The sequence below is a fragment of the Artemia franciscana genome, chromosome 15 (assembly GCF_032884065.1).
Source record: "Artemia franciscana chromosome 15, ASM3288406v1, whole genome shotgun sequence".
Lineage (NCBI taxonomy): Eukaryota > Metazoa > Arthropoda > Branchiopoda > Anostraca > Artemiidae > Artemia > Artemia franciscana.
Genome location: NC_088877.1, coordinates 32,461,387 through 32,484,842, shown reverse-complemented (window position 1 = coordinate 32,484,842; position 23,456 = coordinate 32,461,387). Strand labels below are relative to the sequence as shown.

The 23,456-nt window shown below is 33.7% G+C and overlaps 2 protein-coding genes across 3 annotated transcripts in view; one reads left to right on the top strand and one right to left on the bottom strand.

The window, feature by feature from the left end:
- Positions 1-23,456, top strand: part of LOC136036368 (chitooligosaccharidolytic beta-N-acetylglucosaminidase-like) — a 579,146-nt gene that overhangs the window by 52,948 nt on the left and 502,742 nt on the right. The window lies entirely within an intron of this gene.
- On the bottom strand, positions 475-15,585 carry LOC136036365 (TBC domain-containing protein kinase-like protein). Of its 2 annotated transcripts, none has more exons than XM_065718533.1 (4): positions 15,560-15,585; positions 10,925-11,088; positions 3,716-3,840; positions 475-2,988 (listed from the first exon to the last, which is right to left on the bottom strand). In XM_065718533.1, exons 1-4 carry the CDS (start codon positions 15,582-15,584, stop codon positions 2,727-2,729), a joined length of 576 nt encoding a protein of 191 aa, XP_065574605.1. In that variant the 5' UTR covers position 15,585; the 3' UTR covers positions 475-2,726. The 2 variants fall into 2 exon arrangements, with proteins under 2 accessions (XP_065574605.1, XP_065574604.1); XM_065718532.1 differs by lacking the exon at positions 15,560-15,585 and adding an exon at positions 15,332-15,546.

Below are 23,456 nucleotides of genomic sequence, written 5' to 3'. Positions count from 1 at the left end.
TATATCCCCCCCTCCCCAAGAAAAATCATATTTTTTTCATTATCCTTAGATTTTGGTATTCCTAGACTACAGGATGTATCGTATTAAAACCTCATCCAAACCAGAGAAAAAATTCTTCTTTAAAAAGTGCACCAGAAATATAGTTTCAAAGCCCCTTTAAGTGTTCTTATTGGAACGTAAGATTGTATTGACTTACATGAACGTTGAATGGCATATCGACTTCTACATTTCTACATAGGTGGACCTCCATAACTTTGGAAGAAAAAGAAGGGGAAGTGGTGGTATGGAGAGCAGGAATGGCCAAAAGTATGGCATTTCAAAACGATGTAGTCTATAGTCTTTGAACAACGAAAAAATTGCCTTATTCCTTTAGAATACCCCTATCGATGAATTCAACGCACCCTTGACGCATTTTCAGAGTCAAAACAAAGAAACTTTCTACTGCAAAGGCTCCATTTAAAAGGAGACATATACTAGAAATAACAATTTATTTTAAAAGTGCACAAGAATACTTTCGCCATTATGATCAAAAGATTATATAATAGCCTAAATCTATAAATAAAGATATTACTTCAAATAAAACTTCCTTCCAAAGAGTGCATAAGAAAAACTTCAATCATGGCAAACAAAAAGAAACAGCAACATAAAAAAGAACATCCAATGAATTGTAAGATCTTTTTTTAAACGATTCTTCACGATTTAATAGAAAATCCATAACTTAACAAGAACAAAGAGGTTTCTATATAGAAACCTACAGCGACTATTCTCTTTGAAAGCATGTTTAATACTAACAAACACATTCCTTCGAATCACACAAGGAACTTAAGAGTGGAATTTCAAAAATAAGTAGGCTTAGAAGAAAAAAAGTTGAATTATTCAGTATATATCTCATAAGTAACAACTATTCTTTTTGAAAGCATATTTAATGTTAACTGACGCATTGCTTTTAATCAAACAAGCAACTTAAGAGTGAAATTTATAAATACGTACAAGAAAAAGTTGAATTGTTCAGTATATATCTCATAATACAACTTCATACCTTAGATTCAAAAATATAATCAAATTCTTTCTAGCATCCCCAATTGTTTTGTAAAAGTCTCTCAAGTACCAATGACATGAAAAAAACATTCTCTGCCCCATGGAACCATCGTAGGTCTATTCATACGGAAAAACCGTAATTTTCTAAGATTTTCCAATTAGTTGTTTAAAAAATTATGAAGCTTTTACTGAAGTAGCCCCGTTTTTGTCAGTGCTGACGCGTTGAACTGTGACAATAAATAATACAAACAAACTAGTTAAATTTGACAATACTTTCCGTCAGTAGAAATTAAAACATCAAAAATATGTGAAGCCCAAAGATAACTGTACCTTCAAAGGAGAGCTAAATTTCTTAAGATGTTAGGACTTTACATTGAAATGTTTTAAATTTCTATTTTGCTGTTTTTCACGAACATTTTTGGCCCCCGCTACTACTGAAAAACTGCACGCCTGAATATGGATGTCTTTTTCAATGAAAATTGAAATCCCTATTTCCTCCAATTTTTAGAGATATATATATATATATATATGGATATATAAGTTCCTGCTTGGCGAATTCAAACAAATATGTTTCATTTTCACTGTCCTTCGTAGTTTCAGGTTTTTTTTTGGTCAGGGGGGGGGGGAGGAATTTCCTATTCCTCCCCTAAATTCTTCGCAACTGAAAAATTGGGCTGGGAAACAAACTTGACCAGGTTTGTCAATTTGATATTCAATATTGTGAGACGACAATTGTCGTAGACAGTAAAAATTTATATTTATGAGAGTCCAAAGCGGCCAAACTACGAAAAAAAAAACAATCGCATTACGAAAATGTAGTTCAAACTAAGACGGATGTACAATGCTGAGAGCAATGCAAAAAAAAAGACAAGAGTCACCTGAAACAAACCTGACATTCTTAACATTAACATAAACTTAACATTCATAGTTGATGTCGTAAATAATCAAAATTAATAGTTTTGATGTCCAAACCGCCAAATTACACAAAAATAAACACTACAACATTACAGTCTAAACTGAGAATGATGTATAACACTGAAAACAGGTCTACAATCAATAAAATAGACAGGAATCAATAACTTATCACTATTTAACAAACATACAAAAAACACTTTTTGTTACATATGTAAGCTACTTCATCACCAAGTGGCTATTAACATTTTGATTTACCAGATTTTCAATTTTGAATGAGGTAAGCATAAAAAAGTCAAAGTTATACTTTTCCTCTTGGACTGAAAATAAAACGACAAAAAAACAAATGAAATCTGAGGAACACAAAAAAAAAAAAAAAAAAAAAACTCATTGTCGCTTTCTATCTTATTTTTCCACGATTTTGCCGTCCTTTTTAAGTTTTTGAACTCAAAATATTTCCCAATCACAAATTAGATGAGTGGGGGTTCTTAGGAAGGTTCATGTAGTACAATGACATTTGAGTTTCTTCGGGTTTTTTATATAACAAAAGATCCTTCACATGGTGCATACCATGAAAAATAAACTTAAAAAAAAGGAGCTTACAGTGAAAACAGGCAATCTATAAAAACAACGAAGAAGAGAAAAAAAATCTTACAGGAAAAAAAATCCATACATGCGGTAACTTATTTTAAGAGTGGCTTTTCAGAAAACTTGCCCATATATTTTACACAATGTGTAGAACTTTTGCCTACACTAGAATATATCACTAATACTTCCTAGGACGGTAGCACTAAAGCGTTTGAGTTCCTCAGAGAATCAATGCCTTTATGCAATGTGCACACTCGTGCTACTCCAGCCTTTAAGAGAGCAGATGCAACTAGGCAGGCAGCCATGTGACCTCGTCCACCACTAATCACTAAAACAATTTTCTTAGTAGCTCTAACTTCAGTAGGTATTTTAGTGATTTCTTCCGTTGATTTATCGAAGCAATTTGAGAATGGCAAATTGATACTCTCAGATAAAGAGCCACGACTATAGCTGAAAAAAGGGAATTACTTTAAAATTAGAGACACAAAACACAAGTTGATCTTGATTCCTTCCATACATAGGTTTTAAAAGATTTGCCGAATTAAAGTTTGAAGTATTGAGTAGCATGGCAAATTACGGCAAATAGTATTTTTCGAAACAGAACAATTAAATATGAAGAGATCTAGTAATTTATATAACTCTACCAATCGAAAGAGCCACGCGATTAGCCATATAGGGCTTGCTGATTTTAACTCAAGCTTTTTTGGCTGTTGCACTGAGTATGTTTTTATATCAGAAGTCAAAGCCAGTAGGCTTATCTTGACGACGATTTTTTTTTCGTTTTAAAATTTCATTGAATATAACAAGCTGTTAACGTGATTATGAGTTCTTGTTTTCTATTTAGAACTTTAGTAACTAGGATACATGAAATATATGAAAGAGAGATAACGAGAGTGAGAAAGAGTGCGAGGAGAGAGAAAGAGGGAGATAGATTTAGAGAGAGGGCAGGAGGAAGAGAGAGGGAGGGAGAGAGAGGGAGGAAGAGAGAGAGCCTCTCAAGAAGTTAAAATTATTTCCGTAGTGGAATGAGAATTTCGCTCAAAATAAATTCCAAGTCATTTTGAATTATTGGTACAATATGGGCTATATTGTATGTTACCTGTTATATGTTTTTGTAATTAACTATATTATTCTGAAACAAGGCACGAAAAAATAATTAAATATAGATCTCACTTACTCTTGTGGCTGACGGATGTCTAGCGGAAGTACTTCATTCTTACTTAGATAAATGAGAAGGTCTTCAGCACTTATTCGTAAACACTTCTCTGCTTTTAGTTCATTCAGCGGAACTGATATAACGGCCTAAAAATAGGTGAAACTAAATAAAAGTTTGAAAAGCTTGCTTTTAAATGCAACACTTTGATTCAATTCGGCCTTCTCACCATAAGGTGAGAAATCAACACTTTCTTGGGATATATCCTTTGTGCTTCAGACGGCGTGTGTACCATCAGCTAGACGATCAATGTACAAGCTCTTTCGAATTCGTATCGTAGGATCTAAGGTCTAACTACACCACCGGTGCCAACAGCAGCGAGGAGCTGCAGGACAACGCATGCAACTTTGTTTCATAGAGAACATACTTCTGTTACAAATTTACCCTGGGATTAAAGAGCTCCAGAAATAAGATTTATATCCATGAAGCAATGATAAAATGGTTACACTAAAGGCTGCTTTAACTATTATAAACACTCTTTCGGTAGATATTTTGTTGATTACAATTTGAAGACCCTTTCTCCTACGAAGTTCAGTTCTGCTCCAGAATGCCCCGCGCCCACGCATTGTCCATATTGATCAGGTAAGGGTACCGGTACGAAGTCCCTATAAGGCACAAATATGATACTATTACTCTTCCTAAAATTTGACTGAGATAGTTTACTTCCAGAGTCAATACACAGTTCCATTTCATTTCTTTTTACTTGCAGTAGGCTCAAAAATATTTTCATTCCATTTTTTTTTTTGAAAATCAAGACAGTTTCGGAAATTCTGTTATCCAACCTTTAATTGATAAATAATGCTACATATATGCTTTTACCTTAGGTTGGCTGGTTAGGAAAAGCAATTGGGTACAAGACCAAGCGAGACATCCCACCGAAATTTAAGAGTTCTGTCCGGTGTGACCAATTCATAAAACTATTGAGGAGGGACGGGGGGGGGGCAAAATGCATTTTTAAAAAATATAGTGGCGGGGAAGATTAATTTTTTTTTCCAATGTAGATAACAGAAAAATGGTATTTTCAATGAAAATACGGAAACGGTAGGTCCGCTTTTTAAAATCAGAGTGGTGGGAATGTAAATGGGAGGGATAAATGCCCCTTTCGTAGTTTCCTCTCTCTATATCATACTAGCTGTTGGGGTGGCGCTTCGCGCCACCCCAACACCTAGTTGGTGGGGGCGCTTCGCGCCCCCCCCCAAGCCCCCCCGCGCGCGTAAGTCGTTACGCGCCATAATAGTTACGCGCCATTGTAGTTGTGTCCCTATGTCCCACCTGTGAATATAGATAGATATATATATATATATACTAGCTGTTGGGGTGGCGCTTCGCGCCACCCCAACACCTAGTTGGTGGGGGCGCTTCGCGCCCCCCCCAAGCCCCCCCGCGCGCGTAAGTCGTTACGCGCCATAATAGTTACGCGCCATTGTAGTTGTGTCCCTATGTCCCACCTGTGAATATAGATATATATATATATATATGGTTTTAACTACGTAAAACTTGCGAATATACAACATTCTTTGCTGTCCCATTGTCTTTGCATATAAATAGATTGTCAGGTTATCCCCCTGTTTCCCCCGGTGTCCCCGTTGTAGTTGTGTCCCTGTGTCCCGGTCGTCATTTATATTCCCTGTGTCCCGGGTCCCGGTCATCATTTGTATCCCGGTGTCCCGGTCTGTATATACATTCGTTTTTTAGTTTTGTTTTTCTCCTTTATTTTTTTCCTTTTTTTTTCTTTTTTAGCTTATTTAGATTTTTAGATTTTTTAGTTTTTTTTATTAGTTTTTAGTTTTTATTTCTTTTTAGTTTTTTTGTCCCGGTCGTCATTTATATCCCCCTGTTTCCCCCGGTGTCCCCGTTGTAGTTGTGTCCCTGTGTCCCGGTCGTTATTTATATTCCCTGTGTCCCGGTCGTCATTTGTATCCCGGTGTACCGGTCTGTATATACATTCGTTTTTTAGTTTTGTTTTTCTCCTTTATTTTTTTCCTTTTTTTTTCTTTTTTAGTTTATTTAGATTTTTAGATTTTTTAGTTTTTTTATTAGTTTTTAGTTTTTTTTTCTTTTTAGTTTTTTTGTAGTTTTTACCTTCTTTTTAGTTTTGTTAATTTTTTTTTTTACTTGTGTCCTGGTCGTCATTTATACTCCCTGTGTCCCGGTGCTTTGTTGATTGCTAATCGAACATTCCTTTTGTCCTGGTCGCTTTCTCTTTGAGTGTCGTCATTTATTTTTTTCTTTTTTAGTTCTTTTAGTTTTTACCTTTTTTAGTTTTTTTTTAGTTTTTAGTTTTTTTAGTTTTTTACCTTTTTTTAGTTTTTTTAGTTTTTTAGCTTTTTTATTTTTTTTATTAGTTTTTAGTTTTTTTGTAGTTTTTGCCTTTTTTTTTAGTTTTTTGTCCTGGTCGCTTTCTCTTTGAGTGTCGTCATTTATTAGTTTTTTCCTTTTTTTTTTTAGTTTTTTATTGGTTTTTACCTTTATTTTAGCTTATTTTTCAGTTTTTTCCTTTTTTTTAGTTTTTTTTTATTTTTTATTTTTTTAGTTTTTTACCTTTTTTTAGTTTTTTTAGTTTTTTTAGTTTTTTAGCTTTTTTACTTTTTTTATTAGTTTTTAGTTTTTTTTTGTAGTTTTTGCCTTTTTTTAGTTTTTTCAGTTTTTTTTTTAGTTTTTTATTGGTTTTTACCTTTATAGTTTTTTTAGTTTTTTAGCTTTTTTATTTTTTTTATTAGTTTTTAGTTTTTTTTGTAGTTTTTGCCTTTTTTTAGTTTTTTCAGTTTTGACGTCACCTAATCCAGTTTTTTCAGGTGACGTCACCTGACACATCCATCCACACATCCATCCACACATCCACAGACAGACAACTTATTTTTATATATATAGATATCCAGTCATTGAACAATAATACAGCATAGGGTTTAGGAATGTTCATAAATTTTAGTTTGCATAGTTATTTTGTATATTATTAAAAAAAAAAAAAAAAAAACCCATTGAAACCAAAAACTCACCGCATCTCTTGTCGCCTTCTGTGTCAAAAATGCCGAAAATTTCAAGACTTTACGTTACAGTTTTTACTTTTTGTCATTGTATATCTTTCATTGGAATCTAGTCAAGGAACTTTACATTTGGGTTACATTGTCGGTAAAGTCAAGCTCCAGCAGGACTAGAGCGCCAATTATGTAGGCTCCCTCGGAATTCCCGAGTTGAACATTGTCCAACTTTCAAGTGTAAAATTTCCGAATAACCAATCAGAGTCAAGAGGCATATTTTTTTTTTTTTAATCTAGAAAATATGGAAATCTCGAAGAGCTGTTTTTCCACCAGTAACAGGAATCTGGCAAAAGGAACAAAGACATAGTGCAGAATTGTTGGGAACAAACTAGTGTTGGTACAAGCTTTTCAAACCAATTGCTTGGCATTTCAATTTTCCGCTTCGTAAATACAAGTGTGGTATTAAAGTCACAAAAAAAAACAGTACGATTTACAAACCTTGTCCTTTTTATTTATAAATGTTACTATATTGTTGCTTGCGCATTAACTTTACTAGTTTTTTTTTAGTATCAGTAACAACAAAATCCCTAAAACTAAAAACACGCCATGTCTATGCCTTTTTTTGCTTTTTTGTCAAAACAATCAAAATAATCCATGAAAATCTAATATGAAACTCTAGTATAGCTTTTTTTTAAGTACCAGTAACAAGAAGATCGCTCTCTATGTCAAAATCTCTGAAATAATCCATGAAACTTTTGTTAGCACCATCTTTTTTTTTCAGTTTCAAAGGGACAAAAAAATTTAACAAACCTGTAAAGACATTAAATCAATGTCTATTTTTATGAAAACCACCCAAACAATCCATGAAACTTTAATTAGTATAGATGTTTTTAGTATCGGTAACAATAAAATCTTTAGAATTACAAACACACAACATCTAGCCGACCATGGGAGAAAGGGGGTTGATTGTAGCGTCTTTTTTAACCTTTTATTGTTCATCACATCATAGGCTCTCCTTAATCGGCTTTCATTAAAGTTTGAGTCCAAATCTAACAAAAATGCACTTTATTATGAGAAATTCAAAACTTTTTGAAGTATTGCAGCACAGAAATGAACAATAATAACATGAATTTAAAAAATAGTATTTACTATACGTCTATTTTAGTGTACTTTAGTTTTTTAAAAGCACTATAAATGGTTTCATGATGTACTATCTTCTCCCTCAATCGCCAAAAGTAATGGCGGTCCTGGATGTATAAGTAGATTAATAGACTGAATAACCGATCAATTTAAAAATGAAATCTTGGCTTTCGAGAGGAAATAAATTTGAACTCATTGGCCAGTAAGACTAGCGATACCATTGTGAAGCACTAAAATTGCAGAATTTCATCTGATAAGAAAAAAAAAAAAAAAAAACCCAACACAAGGTCACAAATCAAACAAAGCTATTAAGCTTTCGTTCACAATTTTTCTATGTGCACCCAAACGTCGCTAGGTTCCATATTGAGCGGGCGATGTATGGTATATTGGGTGGATGGGCGAGAGGGTTAAAATCAGTAACTTCAACGAGAGTGAATGCCAGAAGTTTCCATTATCTGCGCCCAATTTTTGCTGATATTTTATTGTGCTATTACATAAAAATAAAAATGTAGCAATAAATGGTCAGTTGGGATGATTATGCGTTTATTTTTAATTCCTAAATAATTTAAAAAGTCATGTTTCGAGGTATGTGAAGTATTTGGTACTCTGTGAACTCTGAACTTCCAATTACAGGGAATTTTGGCTGAAGTGTCTGTCAAAAAGGACGATTTAGAGCACCTGCCGGTGACCCAGGATAAAACTTATACTCAAATGTGCTAGTTCAAGTCAAGTGAAGGGATGCGTATCAAGTTTCAGGCTTTGATTAAAACCTGAAAAGGATTACAATCGCCATTTTAACAAAAAAAATCACAACTGTCCTGCCATTTTAGTTCTCTCTGACAGTATGATAATAATTTCAGCATCTTTTGTTACTGAGCAAGATAAATCTAGTACTTTTTTTGCAAGAAAAATATAACGAGAATGTGACGAAAGATCAATCTCAACGTACAAAACACTTCTTAACGCTTTTAATTCTAAAATTTTACAACTTCGCGGCATAATAATATTTCGTCGGTTGTAGTCTCTTAAAAGACCAAACCTGACAAGTCATTATCGTTAGTTTTATGAAAACTAAAGTCGATGGTTCTTGAAACGAAATACTGTTTTTGATCACTTCAATACAGACACTGTCATGACTACAATCCTTTATTTACAATCCTACATTTATCCTTTATTTCAGTTTAAGGCATGTTTTAGCTGCTTCGCCTCTAAGGAAAAAGGTGATGACGCCCCTTAGTAGGTGATATCAATAACTTTATTAGTTAAAATCTTGACTGAGTGGTATGAGAATACTATTTCTAATGTTAGGCTAGGAGCTGAGGTTGGTAGTTGGTTTAATGTAAAATTAGGGGTTAAGCAGAGTCATGTCCGAATCCTTGTTTTTTACGAGCTTTTTTATATGCAATTTGTAGTAAGGAACAGTGCAAAGGCTATGGAAGAATATAGAATCAAATGGGAAGATCAAACTCTTCTACACTTAGATCATGCAGACAGTGTGAGTGTCTTAGGTTAAAATGTAAGGAAAATTAATAGATATTTAGAAACATTGAAAGATCAGGGTGCAAGAATAGGCTTTAAAATTAATATTCAGAAAACTATTCCGCTTAGACTAGAAAAAATGTGAGCCAAAAGACGACAACCAAATAGCAAAGTCAAAAGCAAAATAGCCAAGGCACAGGGTGCTTTTTCACATATAAAAAAAGTTTGGAAGAATAGGAAGATACGTCTGTGAATTAAGAGAAAAATATTGGAAGATTATGAAACTTGGGTCTTTTGAAAGGCTCTTTCTGAAAAGAAAGATTTTTCAAATGTTTTCAGGAGGAATTGTCTAAGAATAGTCTTATGAGCTCGTTTGACTGACCGCGTATCACACAATAAGCTGTATGATTAATTTGGTTCGATTCCACTTTTTAAGGTCATACTGAAAGAAAATCTAAGATGGATAGGCCAAGCTTTATGGATGTAGGATAATAAATCACCAAAGATTATACTTTTGGCCAAACCTAGGGCTAAACGAATGAAGGTTGTCCCCTAATGGTATGAACAGAAGAGAGTGTAAGCAGATGTGCTTGTCTCAGGCGGCTTGGTGCTGCATTGAGTTGTTAATAGTAAAAGAAATAACAACAAAATCACAAAAACTGTAATAAAAGCACATGGCTCAGGCTCTTTTATTATACCCTTTTATTATGGCTCTTTTCGTCAATTGTTTTTTCTTTGTATTGGTAGAAACAAAATCACTAAACTGTCCAACACATTATGAACACTGCAAACTACTAAATTTTTTGGCAAGAGTATCAAATGCTTCAAAATTTTTAAAAGTTTATAGTATAATTTTTGATGTATCACTTTTGAACGACATATAACTAAATTCATTTACCAGATCGGTATCTCTTTTACTCTTTTTGTCACAAATACCAAAATAATTTAAAGCTTTTCGAAATTTACCATATACGTTTGAATCCTTTTTACTGAAGGACTCCCAATATTGTATTGGAGGAATTTTAACTTGCAAAATTTTGATTTGCATAGCTTCTTTTCATTATGACTTTGTCACTTTTTCATTTCACACGTTTCTCAAAAGAAGTAAAACCATTTGAAATCTTAATCATTAAAACTTCGAACTCACACATTTATCTATCTTTTCGCAATTTTTGTCAGAACTACCAAAATAATTTTCTTCTTTCTTTTAATAAAAAATTTAATTTTTTTTTCTAAATAGAAAATTTACAAAGTATTTCAGTGAAACTGTCTTTTTCTTTTTAATTTACAATGATATTGTTAGTTTCTATTTTTCAACGATTTCCAATGAAATAAGCAGAAAAAAGTATTTGACCACTTCAAATTTACCAAAAAGTCTAGGCAAAAACTGCAAACACCACCAACAGAAAATGCCCTTCCTGAGAAAAGAATTACCCAAACTATTGATAAATCACTGATGTGGCACCCCTACTCAATTCTCCTTAGTATTATAGGTATATAGTAATTTTAATATATAAAAAAAACATATCATACTCAAATGAATAAAATATTATATTTAATTAAAATAAAAACCTACCATATCCTCTTGTTCATTAGCAATTGGAGTTTTTGGAGATAGTCCATTTGCGTCAAAAACAGAGATGGATTCTTTCTTGGCTTCATACTTTCTATATGTAGCACTTTTGGGTGTTGTCTCCCACATTTCTTTTGAATCTTTCAGACATCTTTCCATATCAATTTCTGAAAGATAAAACTCACTAGGCATCAACTTTCAAAGGTAATAAGAATAGTAATATAATAGGCAATAAGATAAGGTAACAAGATTAAGATTTTACACTACCCTAATCCTGCAATGATAGTATAATATACCAGTCTTTCCATATCTACATTTATTCTTTTTAATCTACTCGTTATCAGCCTTGACTATTAAATTAATCGGATTATTTTTTTCAAGATACAAGGATATATTATCATGAAAGTGTGAAGATTGAATCACATCAACTACATCACTTGAACAAATACCGATCAACCTGTGTGTGGCTTTGTGCCAAGTAAACAAAGGATTTGCTGTGAAAATGTACAAAGAAAATTAGATTTGTTTGATTTGCTAGTTAATTAGTGTGAGCAATAGCATAGCCAAGCAAGTGGGGCTTGTGTCCATTTAATGTGATTTAACCTTGACAGCTATTATTGTGTTATTAAAGGATAATGTCAGTCACCCAGATTACTCTGTAGAAAGCTCTTAAGGACTTGTCTTCAAAACTTGAAGCTTAGCCTGTGGCCATTTCTTCATCACAATCGGAAATTAAAGGTCAGTTATCTGCACAATTCTCTGAAACAAAGTATTAAATTTAGTTGCTGAATTCAGAGTTCTCAGAAAAGGACAAATTAATCTCTGAACTGAACTTGAGAATTGAACATCAGGAGCAGCAATTACTGGAACTAGAAGTTAAAGACCATAAGCTTAATCTTGTTGTGCACAGTTTAAGAAAAGAAAAAAATGACAAAACCATTGAGCAGAATCTTCAGGATTTACTCAGAAGTTCTCTGGAGATTAAAGACAATATTCTGATTACTAAATCATTCAGAGTCAAGCAAAAACAAAGCAAAGTTTCTGTATGTGCCAATGCCAAGAAACCTATTTAACTGCCTGTTGTCTTCTCTTGCAGCAAGGAGTTGGACATTCTTACTATCAGTGGGTAAACTAAAAGGTTCAGCACTATGTATTTGCACTGATTTGCCACCCACCTTAAATGCAATTAGGGCCCAGCTGCTTGCCAAAGCTATGGCTTTAAAAAACTAAACAAAAATACATGTATATATAACTAAGGCAAATAGGCACTGTTCTTAAGTTGGAGTATTGCAATGCATCAAATGAGCAGTGGTTGGACATAGATGACAGTGACTAATCTAATTGTCATTGTGTGGGCTACAAAAGGTTTTTTTTTGTTTTTCTTCTAAGATTGCCTAACGTTTAACTATGTTTCTCAAAAGGTTTATTTTCTTTTTTGTTCCACTTTTGTATTTTGGTTTATTTTTAAAACATCAGTTCAAAAATCATGCATGCTTTTTAGTTATTATTGGTAGCCTACTCAGTAGATTGGAGGTCCAATATTCCAGGCTTTGCAGTTCAGCTGCCCAGGGCAGGATGCAATAATGGTAAGTTTACATGATTGACAATCATTTGGACATGCCAGGGAGTGGTAGATTGATGTCTTTTGAGACAAGGCCACTTAATTTTCCTTCTTTTTGCAAATCTTTCAGTATTTTTGATAATGAAAACAATAATTCAGTTGTAAATAATTCTCCATCAGCTTGTTATTCATTTTTACATGATGTTGCTAAAACACTGATCCCAAATGATGTGAGAATTGGATTTGTGAACACCCAAGGTCTTCTGAGTAGTATGAACAAAATACTTACTTTACTCCCTTTAAAATCTGTCAGTATTCTTGGTGTTTGTGAATCTTTTTGAATGAAATAACTGTACTGAATGTTAAAGTTCCTGGTTACATTTTTACAGCAAAAAATTGGTCAACTAAGAGTAAGGTGGGTTTGAGATTTTTTATTAAAGAGGGAATTTTATTTTGGCAGCTTTCTGATATAAAGCAACTTAGCACAGAAACGCTTTGTGAAATTATTGCAATTGAATTTAAATTAGGGCTACAAACTGTACAAGCATGTGTTGTATATAGGCCACCTTTGTCATCAGTTAATGATTTCCTAGTGATTTTTGAAAAGTTTGTAGAGTCATTGGCTGGTCGTGAGGTGATGCTAATGGGTGACTTTAATATTGACCTAATGGAATATGAAACAGTGCATCTTCTATCTTCTAAATTGCAATTGCAATCTTCTGGATTGCAATAATATGGATGTTGTTACATAATCTTCTTTAGAAAAATTCCACCTGGCTCTTGATGATAGTTGCCCTGAGGTTAAAATTTGTAGAAATAAATATAATGTCCCAAAGCAATTATGGATAACACTAGGTCTACTCAAATCTATCTGGGTAAAAAATGAGTTTTTTAAACTCATTTTATGGGTAAAAAATATGACCCAGCTTGCAGTTCTTGCCATGCTGCAGAATACTCATGAATGTTTAGATAAAGGGCTTCTTCCTGCAATGCTGTTTTTGGATTTAGAAAAAGTTTTCAACACAATTTGTCATAAAATATTGCTGCATAAGTTAGATAGTTGTGGTATTCCAGCCCTGAATTTTGTGAAATCATATTTACATGGTTGGTATCAGGTAACCCCAATTAATGATTCCTTGTCTATGCCTTGTCATCAATCAGAAAAGTTTGACATCCCAAAGGGGTCCATTCTTGGTCCCTTGCTATTCCTGATTTATATTAATGATTTTTGCAACTCTTCTGATGGAGGGAGTTTTAATACCATTGGTTCAGTGGTTAAAGGCTAATTGATTGTCACTAAACATAGCCAAAACAAAATTCATGGTTTACAGCCACATTTATAAAGAGCCTATTGAATTTGATAAGGTGACTTCATCATTATGAGACTTGGCACAAGGACCAGCATATTTCTACTTGATTTATAATGGAGTGATTGAGATTTTCACCAAGGAAAATGGTAACAAGCACATGGAGAAAATTTCATACTGTATATGATGATACTAAATCATTTAACATAATAAGACATGAGCTTTTGATTTTTTTTTTCCTAGAAGCTTTTCACCATTAATCTTTTTCTTTCTTTTTTCTATGGATTTTTTTGTCAATATTTTTTTCATTCATTATCTCTGATTGCTCATGATGTTATTCTCTGTGCAAGTTTGTTTGATTGTTTTGTTATTGTGGTAATTATTTTGTCATTCTGCTTTGTGTGGTGGGCTGTGGACTTGGGTATTGGATCTTCAACTAATATTATTTATGCTGTAAAAATTAATGGAGTCACCATAATCACAAGCTCTGTCTTTTCATGGTGACCCAGTGTATTTTATATGTTATGCATATTATATTAATAAATTGACCTTGGAACTATATTTATTTTGGAACCTGTATTTATTTAGCCTTGTTTGAGGTTTTTATAGTTTTATCACTCTTTGTTGAATAAATATAGAATACAGACCTTGCCCTGCTGCCTGCAGGGCTTAAAGATTAATACACTTTGCTCTATAGGTAATTTTACCTGAAAGCAAACCCACTTTACAGATTATTAGTCTTGTTGAAAGGGGGATTTTTAAAAGCTAAAAAATAGATTCTCTATTAAATAGAAAATATGATGGCAATCAAAAGCTGACTATAATGCAAGACTTATATAATTAACTCATTAGGGGGGTATGTTTGCAGTTGAACCAACCTTCTTCTTCTGAATCAGCAGACAGGCTTTTCAGTTGATACTATTTAGCCCTTTTCCTTTTGGCTTACTCTGTGGGATTAACAGAGCTATGGAGCTGGTTTGTCTTATATGATTTGCATCTGCTCAGATTTCTTGAAGTATATATTTTGATACCAACAGTTGAATTATAAGAGAATATATATTGAGCTCTGTGCTCTGCAAGAGAGTATGGTCAGCAAGACTCTTGGCTGTTAGTGGAATTTTGTGGTGTTTGAAGCATTCTAACATTTTACATCACAGGGTAGCCTATACTGTGCAGACGTCAGCATATTACATTCAAATAGGCAGTGATCTATTGTTTCATTCTTAAGACTACATGACTTGCAAAGGGGGGACGAGGGAACTTTGCCACTTGAATTAGGGATCTAATATGAAAATGCCTGAAAGTTTAGCCCATTTGAACCTGACCAAATTCTATGATAAATCTTGGAAAGGCGATAGGGTAGGATTCTTATTATTTAGCAGTACCTCTGTAAGTCTCCAGCGGTAAATAGCCTATCTCTAATGGGGATTGGTCTCCCACTTGGCTGGTCAATATTTAAAGCATTTTTTGCTATTTCCTCTGCCTTATGGTTACCTATTATACCCGAATGGGTTGGAATATACTGGATATGAGTTAAAATACCTTTTAAAGCAAAAATGTCAATAATCCTAAGACAAAGAAATGTGTCAATATCCATCTTATTTTGAGAAGCTGACGAAAGAAGGTCAAGGCTTGACAACGAGTCAGAATATATTATAATATTTTTAATATTAACACTCATATATTGATTAACCACGAGGAAATCTAATGCCATGATTATGGCATTTAGCTCGGCAGACATTACAGATGAATTATCATTACAGTACCAACCAAAAATCGGCATATTAAGTAGCATTATTTCTTCATCTAATACTGTTGGGCATAGATATTTATTTAGCGCTACCTATAATAATTGCTGAAAGATAACGTGGCATTTCGGAAAGTATGGACAATATTCTAAGAAATTAAATATTATAGTCTTTGAAGACCACAACATTTTTATTTATAAATGTTCTTTTTCAAACACATGCATTCCTACGAAATAATTGTTAGGTCTTTCTGATTAAAATGTTGTATGAACTATTTTCAGGGGGTATATATAAACAGCCTATAACATACCTCTTATCCCACCTGGACTTTTGTAACCACACTATATTCTCCCGTTTCCTATTCATCACCAACGGTTACTATAGTCCCTTGACTCGGCTGCTCTCTTGACACGCTTTCACCATCTCTTGCCCTCACCTCAAGACCACTGCCCTCAATTGATGCTTCCTAGTTGAGCACTCACACTATTTGTGACTTTCTGTTAGGCTGATTTTGATCGTCACTTGGACTTATTATCCTAGCATGGTCGCGTTTGGCCCGTGGTTCAGGCACCCTGGGCATCTTCAAAGCAACCGTAGTTTTCAGTGCAATAACTGCCGTTGTGGTTCGAATTTCCGTGTTTGGATCGTCCAATTCATTTTCATTGGCTGAAAAATATCCTTGCAAGCTACCTGTAGATGCTAACCTGCTACGCGTTGAAGTCTCATGGTCAAGGGACTGACGGCTCTGACCTTGAAACTTTCCCAGAGCTATTGGGACCATATCTTTAACACTTGGGCCTCTTAGTTCAATTATTTTCTCATCCTCAAAATTATAGGTCAAGTTCTTGTCCTGTAATATTAGGCTCACCCCCCTTAATTTAGCAGGCATAGTTTTTTACCTAGCCTCCACTAGAAGTGGTTTTAGCTTATCTCGAGCCATACGTTCTCTTTCCGTGTTATATCTCGCCTCTTTAGATCCAAATTCGGGACAATTTCATTTAAGTATGACAAAATATCTGACGCTAGACTGGGTCCTAGATGTTTTGGGTCAAATTTGTATATAATCAAATTCATGTTCTTTAATTCTTTTTCAAGAAAATCTATCTTGGACTGGGTTTTCCGCAAATCTTCATTAACAGTCGAGCAGCTTAATGCCAGACCCGCCATCTCCAATTTAATTGCTCTGTTGGTTTCCTCTAACTTGCAAGAAAATTCCGAAAAAACCGTCATGAGGCCTTCAATTCCCTCAGCCAAAACCTCTATTTTATTTACTGAGGCTCTTAGACTTTGCATCTCCTTTATCATTTGTTTTATACCTTCTACGCTCATCTTAGTGTATTAAATATTATGCCAAAGGCTTACCTTCGATATGCCTTTCTTATTTACCCTCGTACCGGCCTTCGAGCTTTTCTCAAAAATTTTGTCGTTAGTGGCCGACAAAAACCAGATAAATCCAACTATATTCAAAGGCAATCGTTGCGCAATGAAATAACTATCCAAAAAGTTGAAAACTGGCCAAACAATAAAACTAGTTTAGGTCTATATAGGTCAAAGACTGGATCAATACTGGGATCAATACTGGATCCAATGTATTTCAAAATCACATTACACTCTCACAAGCTCTGAAGGGCCAAATTTGGATTTCAGAGTATCGAAATATCATAAAAACACAAAAATTAGAAAACTGGCAAAGAATGCCAAAACGAAAGCAGAAAAATCAGAATGGATAATCATTAGTCAGTCAATAATTTAACTGGAAAATGTTAATTAAAAAATTAAAAAGAGATCCTATAAAAGCAGTGGGCAGGGGGGGGGGGGGTGCAAAGCAAATGAATAAATGGGCTGCACCGTCATCCAATAAAAAAAAGAAGAAGAAAAACTAGCGGGATATTTTGATTAATATTTTTTTTTGTAATGAAAGGGGTACTGGTTTTTTCTTGGAATGCGCTGCTAAAATTGGATTGAAACAAGTAATGACTGCCTAAGTTCCACTCGGGGTCAATCCCTTTGGACAGACGCTGAAAAAAAAAAAAAAAAAACACCATTAAAGACTAATCTGAGATTGGAGAAAGAAGTTCTCTTTCTATTGCTGGTTCTGAGGATTAGATGCTGCAGGTCGCTGGTGAGTGGTGGGTGACTTATCCCTCTTTTTTTGAGGGATGAGTGTAGTCTGGTGCAACGTTTAAGAAACTTAAGGAAAATCAGAACTCAATAAGAGAGCGTAAAGTTTGAAGCTGTGAACATAGCTTGAACGTGTGTATTTGTGGCAGCCTTATCGTCACTGTATCACCGATGATTTGTCACAAGAAGTGGTATTTGGCGAGGATTAAAACAACCAGGAATTCTGCTCTGACTATTATAGAAACTATTCACATTTATGATTACCTCCAAATCCGGCTGAGAAAGCCATATCCAGTATTTTTGCGGGGAGGAGGGGGACGCATTTACCAAAACAAATTTGGTTCTGGGGGAGTGGGGTAATGGTCTTTTTTTATACATTTGAGACCAATTTGAAAATTACTGGTTTTTTTGTGTGTGTGTGAAGGAGATATTGTCTTTTACCTGTATTTTTACGACCGATTTACGAGTCAGAGAAAAATTTTGGGAAGTAGGTTGTAAGCCCGGTAGCCCCACCCTTTGGATATGCCCCTGCTTGTTGGAATGATCATAAAGGTATGAAAGTTAATCCTTGCCTAAAAAAAAGAGAAGTAAAATTGTTTCTCTTTCAACCTGTTCAATTTCTTCTTTTTTTTAACAAAATTAAAATTTCTACCTAACTTATTATAAATTCAAGCACTTGTTGGTCCATTTTCTAATTTATAAAAGTTTGATAATAGCTTTTTTTTCTCAAAGAAATGAGAAAATGATGTTGTGGAGTTATGGTGATACCATTTATGGCTATATCACGATTTTTCTTTATATTAAACATGGTCATTAATGGGAAATGCTGTTTATTGGAAAAATTAAATTCCTCAAAAAATGTCTAATTTGTGCTTTGTCTTAATGATTTTTGTTTTGTTCTTCTTGTTTATTAATTGCCTCTTTCATTTATAGATGCAACGTGTGGAGATGGAAGAGATGCATCAAGCGGAAGCCAATCGTACAGCGTTGCAAGCCATCGGCCTTAGGAAGAGGCCAAAATTAGAAGCGGGAGCAACCGGAGTCACTCAGGTATTTTTTTTTTATTTCAATATAATTCATAAATATCATCTCCGTGAAACTAAATCCTAAATTTGTGTTCACTCAATGAGACACTCCAAAAATGATAGCACATTTGTTTGAAATTCCCAAAATGTGGTACACCCAATTGACATTGTGTCAACTTCTGAAAAAAGTGCTGAACGGGTGTAAATATTTTGTGCTGAAGGGTGAAAAATATTTTGTGAGTTTTTGCCTTTTTGGTTGTGGATTTTGAAGAAATTATTTCCTAATTTTTTTGTGATGACGTATTCTTGGTTTCGTTTTCTTTTTTTTATTGTTCCGCTTTATTCTTTTTTTTGTGTGAGAGAGGGGAAAGTAAAATTATTATTATTGTTTAAGAAATAAACTAGAAAGAATAGTGACAGATGCAAAGAAAAATATTTATGTCAGAAAATAAAGCATTTCTTTTCTAGTTTTGATTTTTTAATATATATAATTATAAGGGTTTTATTTAAATAAAACCAACACATCAACCGCCAGAAGTAAACGTCTTTTGGTGTTACACCCTTTCAGAGAAATGTCTAAGGGTGAATGTTTGATTGGCTCCTCTTTCCGACAGTTAGGTTTATAAAAGCAGGTGTAAGAAGATGGAAAGTTAAACCTGAATAGCTATTTGAAAGTCCGCTTTTTTTCTGCGATGGAATATACCACGGCCTTATATTTGATTTTTTGTCGTAACTACAACACCAAAATATGACTAAAAATTAACTATTTTGGGTAGTTTATTTTAAGTTTGTCGTGTTTAAATCCTAAGACACACTTTCCCGTACTTGGCGTTTTCGTTGAAGTGTCTTTTTTTTCTACGTTGTTTGGCCTTTCACGCTGCCAAAAAATAAACGCCTTTGTGTGTGAATGTTTTATTCGCAACTGTTTCAAATCAGAATTAGCCTTACGCAACATTTTATTTCCGATAAAACTAAAGCATCTTATTTGTGCTGGTAGAATCTGCTGGAGAATTTTTGCTTTCAATTTCATATTATTTTTGATTGGAAATTGACTTAGCGACATTCCGTTTGTTTGTCTTGACGAAATTTTAATTGAATCTATTTATGTAAATGGCAAAAAATACAAAATTCTATATTGTTTAGATAGGAGGTTAAAACCTCAACAACAGGGTTCTCTCAAATGCTGAATCTGATGTGATTTTTGCTAATGTCGCTTTAATTTTGGAGGTATTTCAACCATTTAGAAAATGTGACATATTTTCTCAGACTCGTAGCTTTTGATGGATAACATCAATCTAATTAATTTTATTTATTTGGAACCAGCATATGAAGCCAATTCTTTCACCAATGTATTAATTATTATCGAAATTCCTTAGAATTTGGTTAGTATTGGGCCGAGTCACTCCTTAATTATAGTTTGTTACCACGAATAGCTGGTTCTAAATGCAATGAATGCAGAGTATAAAATAGAAATAGAAAAATTAAATAAAGCAGAAACAGTAAAATATAGAAAAGAGCAAAGAAAAGGGTATCTATTGATGGTGCTGTTGTGTTATGGGGGTCTATTGATCCATCGTTATATATTTCTGTTCATCTGTCTATGGCAGCATTACAGAGGTTACGCATGGGCTAAGTAGGCCTGTTTATAATTGGTTTACTTAAAATCTGTTAGAATAAAAACTTCCTGGTTAGTGCAGCCTTTTTGAGCTAGCAAATCATAGACCGTTTTACATTCTTACGTTGGATGGTTTACATTATGGAGGGACAGTAGAAAACCATTATTAGGATGAATTTTATTATGCCATTATTAGGCCACTTCTCTTAGTGACCCATGAATTATACCGTCTTTACGCTCTAAAAAGTGATTTGGCGGATTTGCCAACGAATCCGACTAGCTATTACGTCGACTTCATGCTCAGTGGAAAAATGCGAGACACATGGTAACGCCTTGGCAAAAATCGAACTCTAGTCCAGAGTAACTGACAATTCAATCAAGGTTCCTTGACTAGTGGTTTGGTTACCTTGGACGGGTTACCCAAATAGTTATCAATTCTCTCATTTCAAGCAGCAGTTTCAAAGTTATTCAGCTTAAATATCGGCATTTCTAAAGTCTATAGCTACCAAATTTGTTGACATGTATCTTAATCTGTGTGTAATTAGTCTGGTTAGTAAAAGCTGGCTAATAAAAAAAGATTTTATATTTAAATATATACAAACATTTTTAAGACGTTGTATTCGGAAGCTCAAAAAGCAATATGATGGTTTAATTTCTTAATTAATTTTGAGTTTAACATTTTTAAAGAGTTCATATATACAACCCCTCAAGTTTTTCTGTTTGGCATGACCTTAGAAATGAGACAAGTGTATTTTTGTGCATATGTGACGTAGGATTGCACCATATGGTGCAAATAATCAACTTTGATCTGTAGAAACTGAAGCTTATTTTAAAATAGAAATTTCACCCTCTATCCCAGTTTTTTTAAATGTACAATTACGCCTGTCCAATTTAGCTTTTTTTCCCGTGTGCGACTTTATAGCATTGTTATTTAACGCAAGTGCCTTATCATCCAAAACTTAAGCAACCGACTGTTCGTGAAATGCTGTTTATACTAGAAGAAGATAAAGAAACTTGTAGGTCGCCATTATTGTATAAAGCCTTTGTCAAGTGAGGATTCACAACTCTGTTTTAGTAGTTGTTTTATTGAAAGAAAATGTTTTGTTACCGATAGTGTGTTTTCAATGTATTTATTTTTATCTTTTTTAAGTTGCTAGGCCTTGAGGTTTTTCCCCTTTTCTAAATAGAGTTTTGAATGAATGAATTGTTTTGGATTATAACCTTAGTTTTTTAAATTCGCTATCTTCAGACGTAGCAGATTTTAGGAGATCTTAAATCATTTGAAGGCGATAGAAATTGGTAAGGCTTTAGGTAGGCGAGGGTCATTTAATAATTTCTAAGACTACACTGGCTATACATGGGGAACTGAAAAAAAAAAATCTGTGGCGAAGAAAAAATGTGCACAATTCCAGCCAGAGAAAAAAGGAAGGATAAATGTGCTCAACCGAAATATGCAGACATTTCGGTTGAGACCTCTGTTCGATCTTCCTGAGATAAATGACATTTATTATACAGATAAATGTCTCGTGGACAAATAAAAACAAGACAAACACTAAATTAAATGAGGCCCTCTCCAAACAATGGTGAAAATGTGATTCCGATCGAGCCAGGGTCTCAACATTTATCCTGTCTTTTTTTCATTGGCTGGTATTATCCGTGTTTTTGCGTTTTCGTAATTTTTTATTTCTGTGGGGCAAATTACGGTAAAGAATACTGCATTTGACTTTATATTCCCTACCGGCGGTGCAGATCTCCGTTTCAGAGCCCTTCGGCCAGGAAGTGTAAAAGGGAACTAATACTAGCGTTAGTTTCCACTCTTATAAGTTCCCTACCCTTTGGGTTAGAAAGTAAGAGAAGGTCAGAAAGTTAGTCTTAAATGCTGAAGACTAGTTGACAAGCAGATTTAACCTTGGAAAGTCTTAAGAAGTAAATTTGTTTTGAATTTCATTAGTTAAGGATTTACTGACCACTCCTGTATAAAGATGGTAAGTTAGGGTATTATCAATATCAGAAAGAGGGCCCTCTTCACGTCCTTTCAAACAAAATAAAAACGTCTGGTACTAGTTGCAGTGAAAATTTCGGAAACTTATAAATGAAGAACTGCTTGTAATACATAATGCAAAAAAAAAAAAAAAAAAAAAAAAAAAAAAAAAAAAAAAAAAAAAAAAACAAAAAAAAAAAAAAAAAACACTGAAGCTAGACAGTCTATCTGGACTAATAGCGACTTCTGAGTTTCCTGAAGCTTGAGTTTCCTGAGTAGTAGAAAAAAAAAAGTTTTTGAAACCATTTCCTAAAGTGCGCAAATACCAAAATCCTTTGGAAGCATACAACGAGTATATCCCAATCCTCTTGTAATCAGTGGGTTATTAAAGTTATATAATCTTGGCTTTTACCAATAAAAAAAAAAAAAAATCCTTCAATCTAGCATTCCCCATAGGATTTATGATCGAAAAGGTAGACAGACGTAGTTTTCTTCCAGTGTCTTAGAACCAATTATGAGCAAATAATAAGCTGGATTTTTCACAGAAAAGATAGCAGACACTGGCAAAGTATTTAAATTTCTAAAACATAAACACTTGATTTGCTTGACCAAACTTTCAAGTGAAGTAATAAGTAGCGCCACAATCCTTAGATCAAAAATATTCCAAAATATTGAGAAAACGGCTCAGACTTATTCAGTCAGCCTTAAAATGATCAAATTGGGTTTTAGCTTAGAAAGAAATCCTAGTTTGTAAGCTAGTGTCAAATACGCCCATACTGAATTAATATAACCGCTGTGTCGTCCGGCCCTTAATATTTTTAAAAGCTATTTAGAATTTCCAAAACAAACACCAAGAAAAACGTTTCCCTAATATTTTCTAAGGAAAATAAAATGTATATATATTAAAAAAAAAATTGTGAACCTCATGATAACATTGATTTAATGAACAGTAATGAGAAGTGATACAAAGGCTTAGGGAGGAAGGACGACACCCTGTTAGTTTTTTATTAATTGTTTTTGTTGAATTAAATTATAAAATCAAATTAAATAATTTTGTTAATTTGTTGCATGTTTATTCTTAAATATTGTTACTTATTTATTAATAAATATCTTAATTATTTATCTATCCCGTGTTATGTCGCCGAAGATCCGACTCGTACCAGTTGCCTATGCTCTT

What these genes read in the sequence shown, in the direction of transcription:
- LOC136036365 (XM_065718532.1), bottom strand. Translation starts at nt 15,530, where the DNA reads ATGTCTGCCGAGCTAAATGCCATAATCATGGCATTAGATTTCCTCGTG. An exon ending in CTAATGAACAAGAGGATATG is followed by an intron (nt 3,841 to 10,924) that starts GTAGGTTTTTAT and finishes ACCTATTTTTAG; the next exon opens with GCCGTTATATCAGTTCCGCT. An exon ending in GACATCCGTCAGCCACAAGA is followed by an intron (nt 2,989 to 3,715) that starts GTAAGTGAGATC and finishes CCCTTTTTTCAG; the next exon opens with CTATAGTCGTGGCTCTTTAT.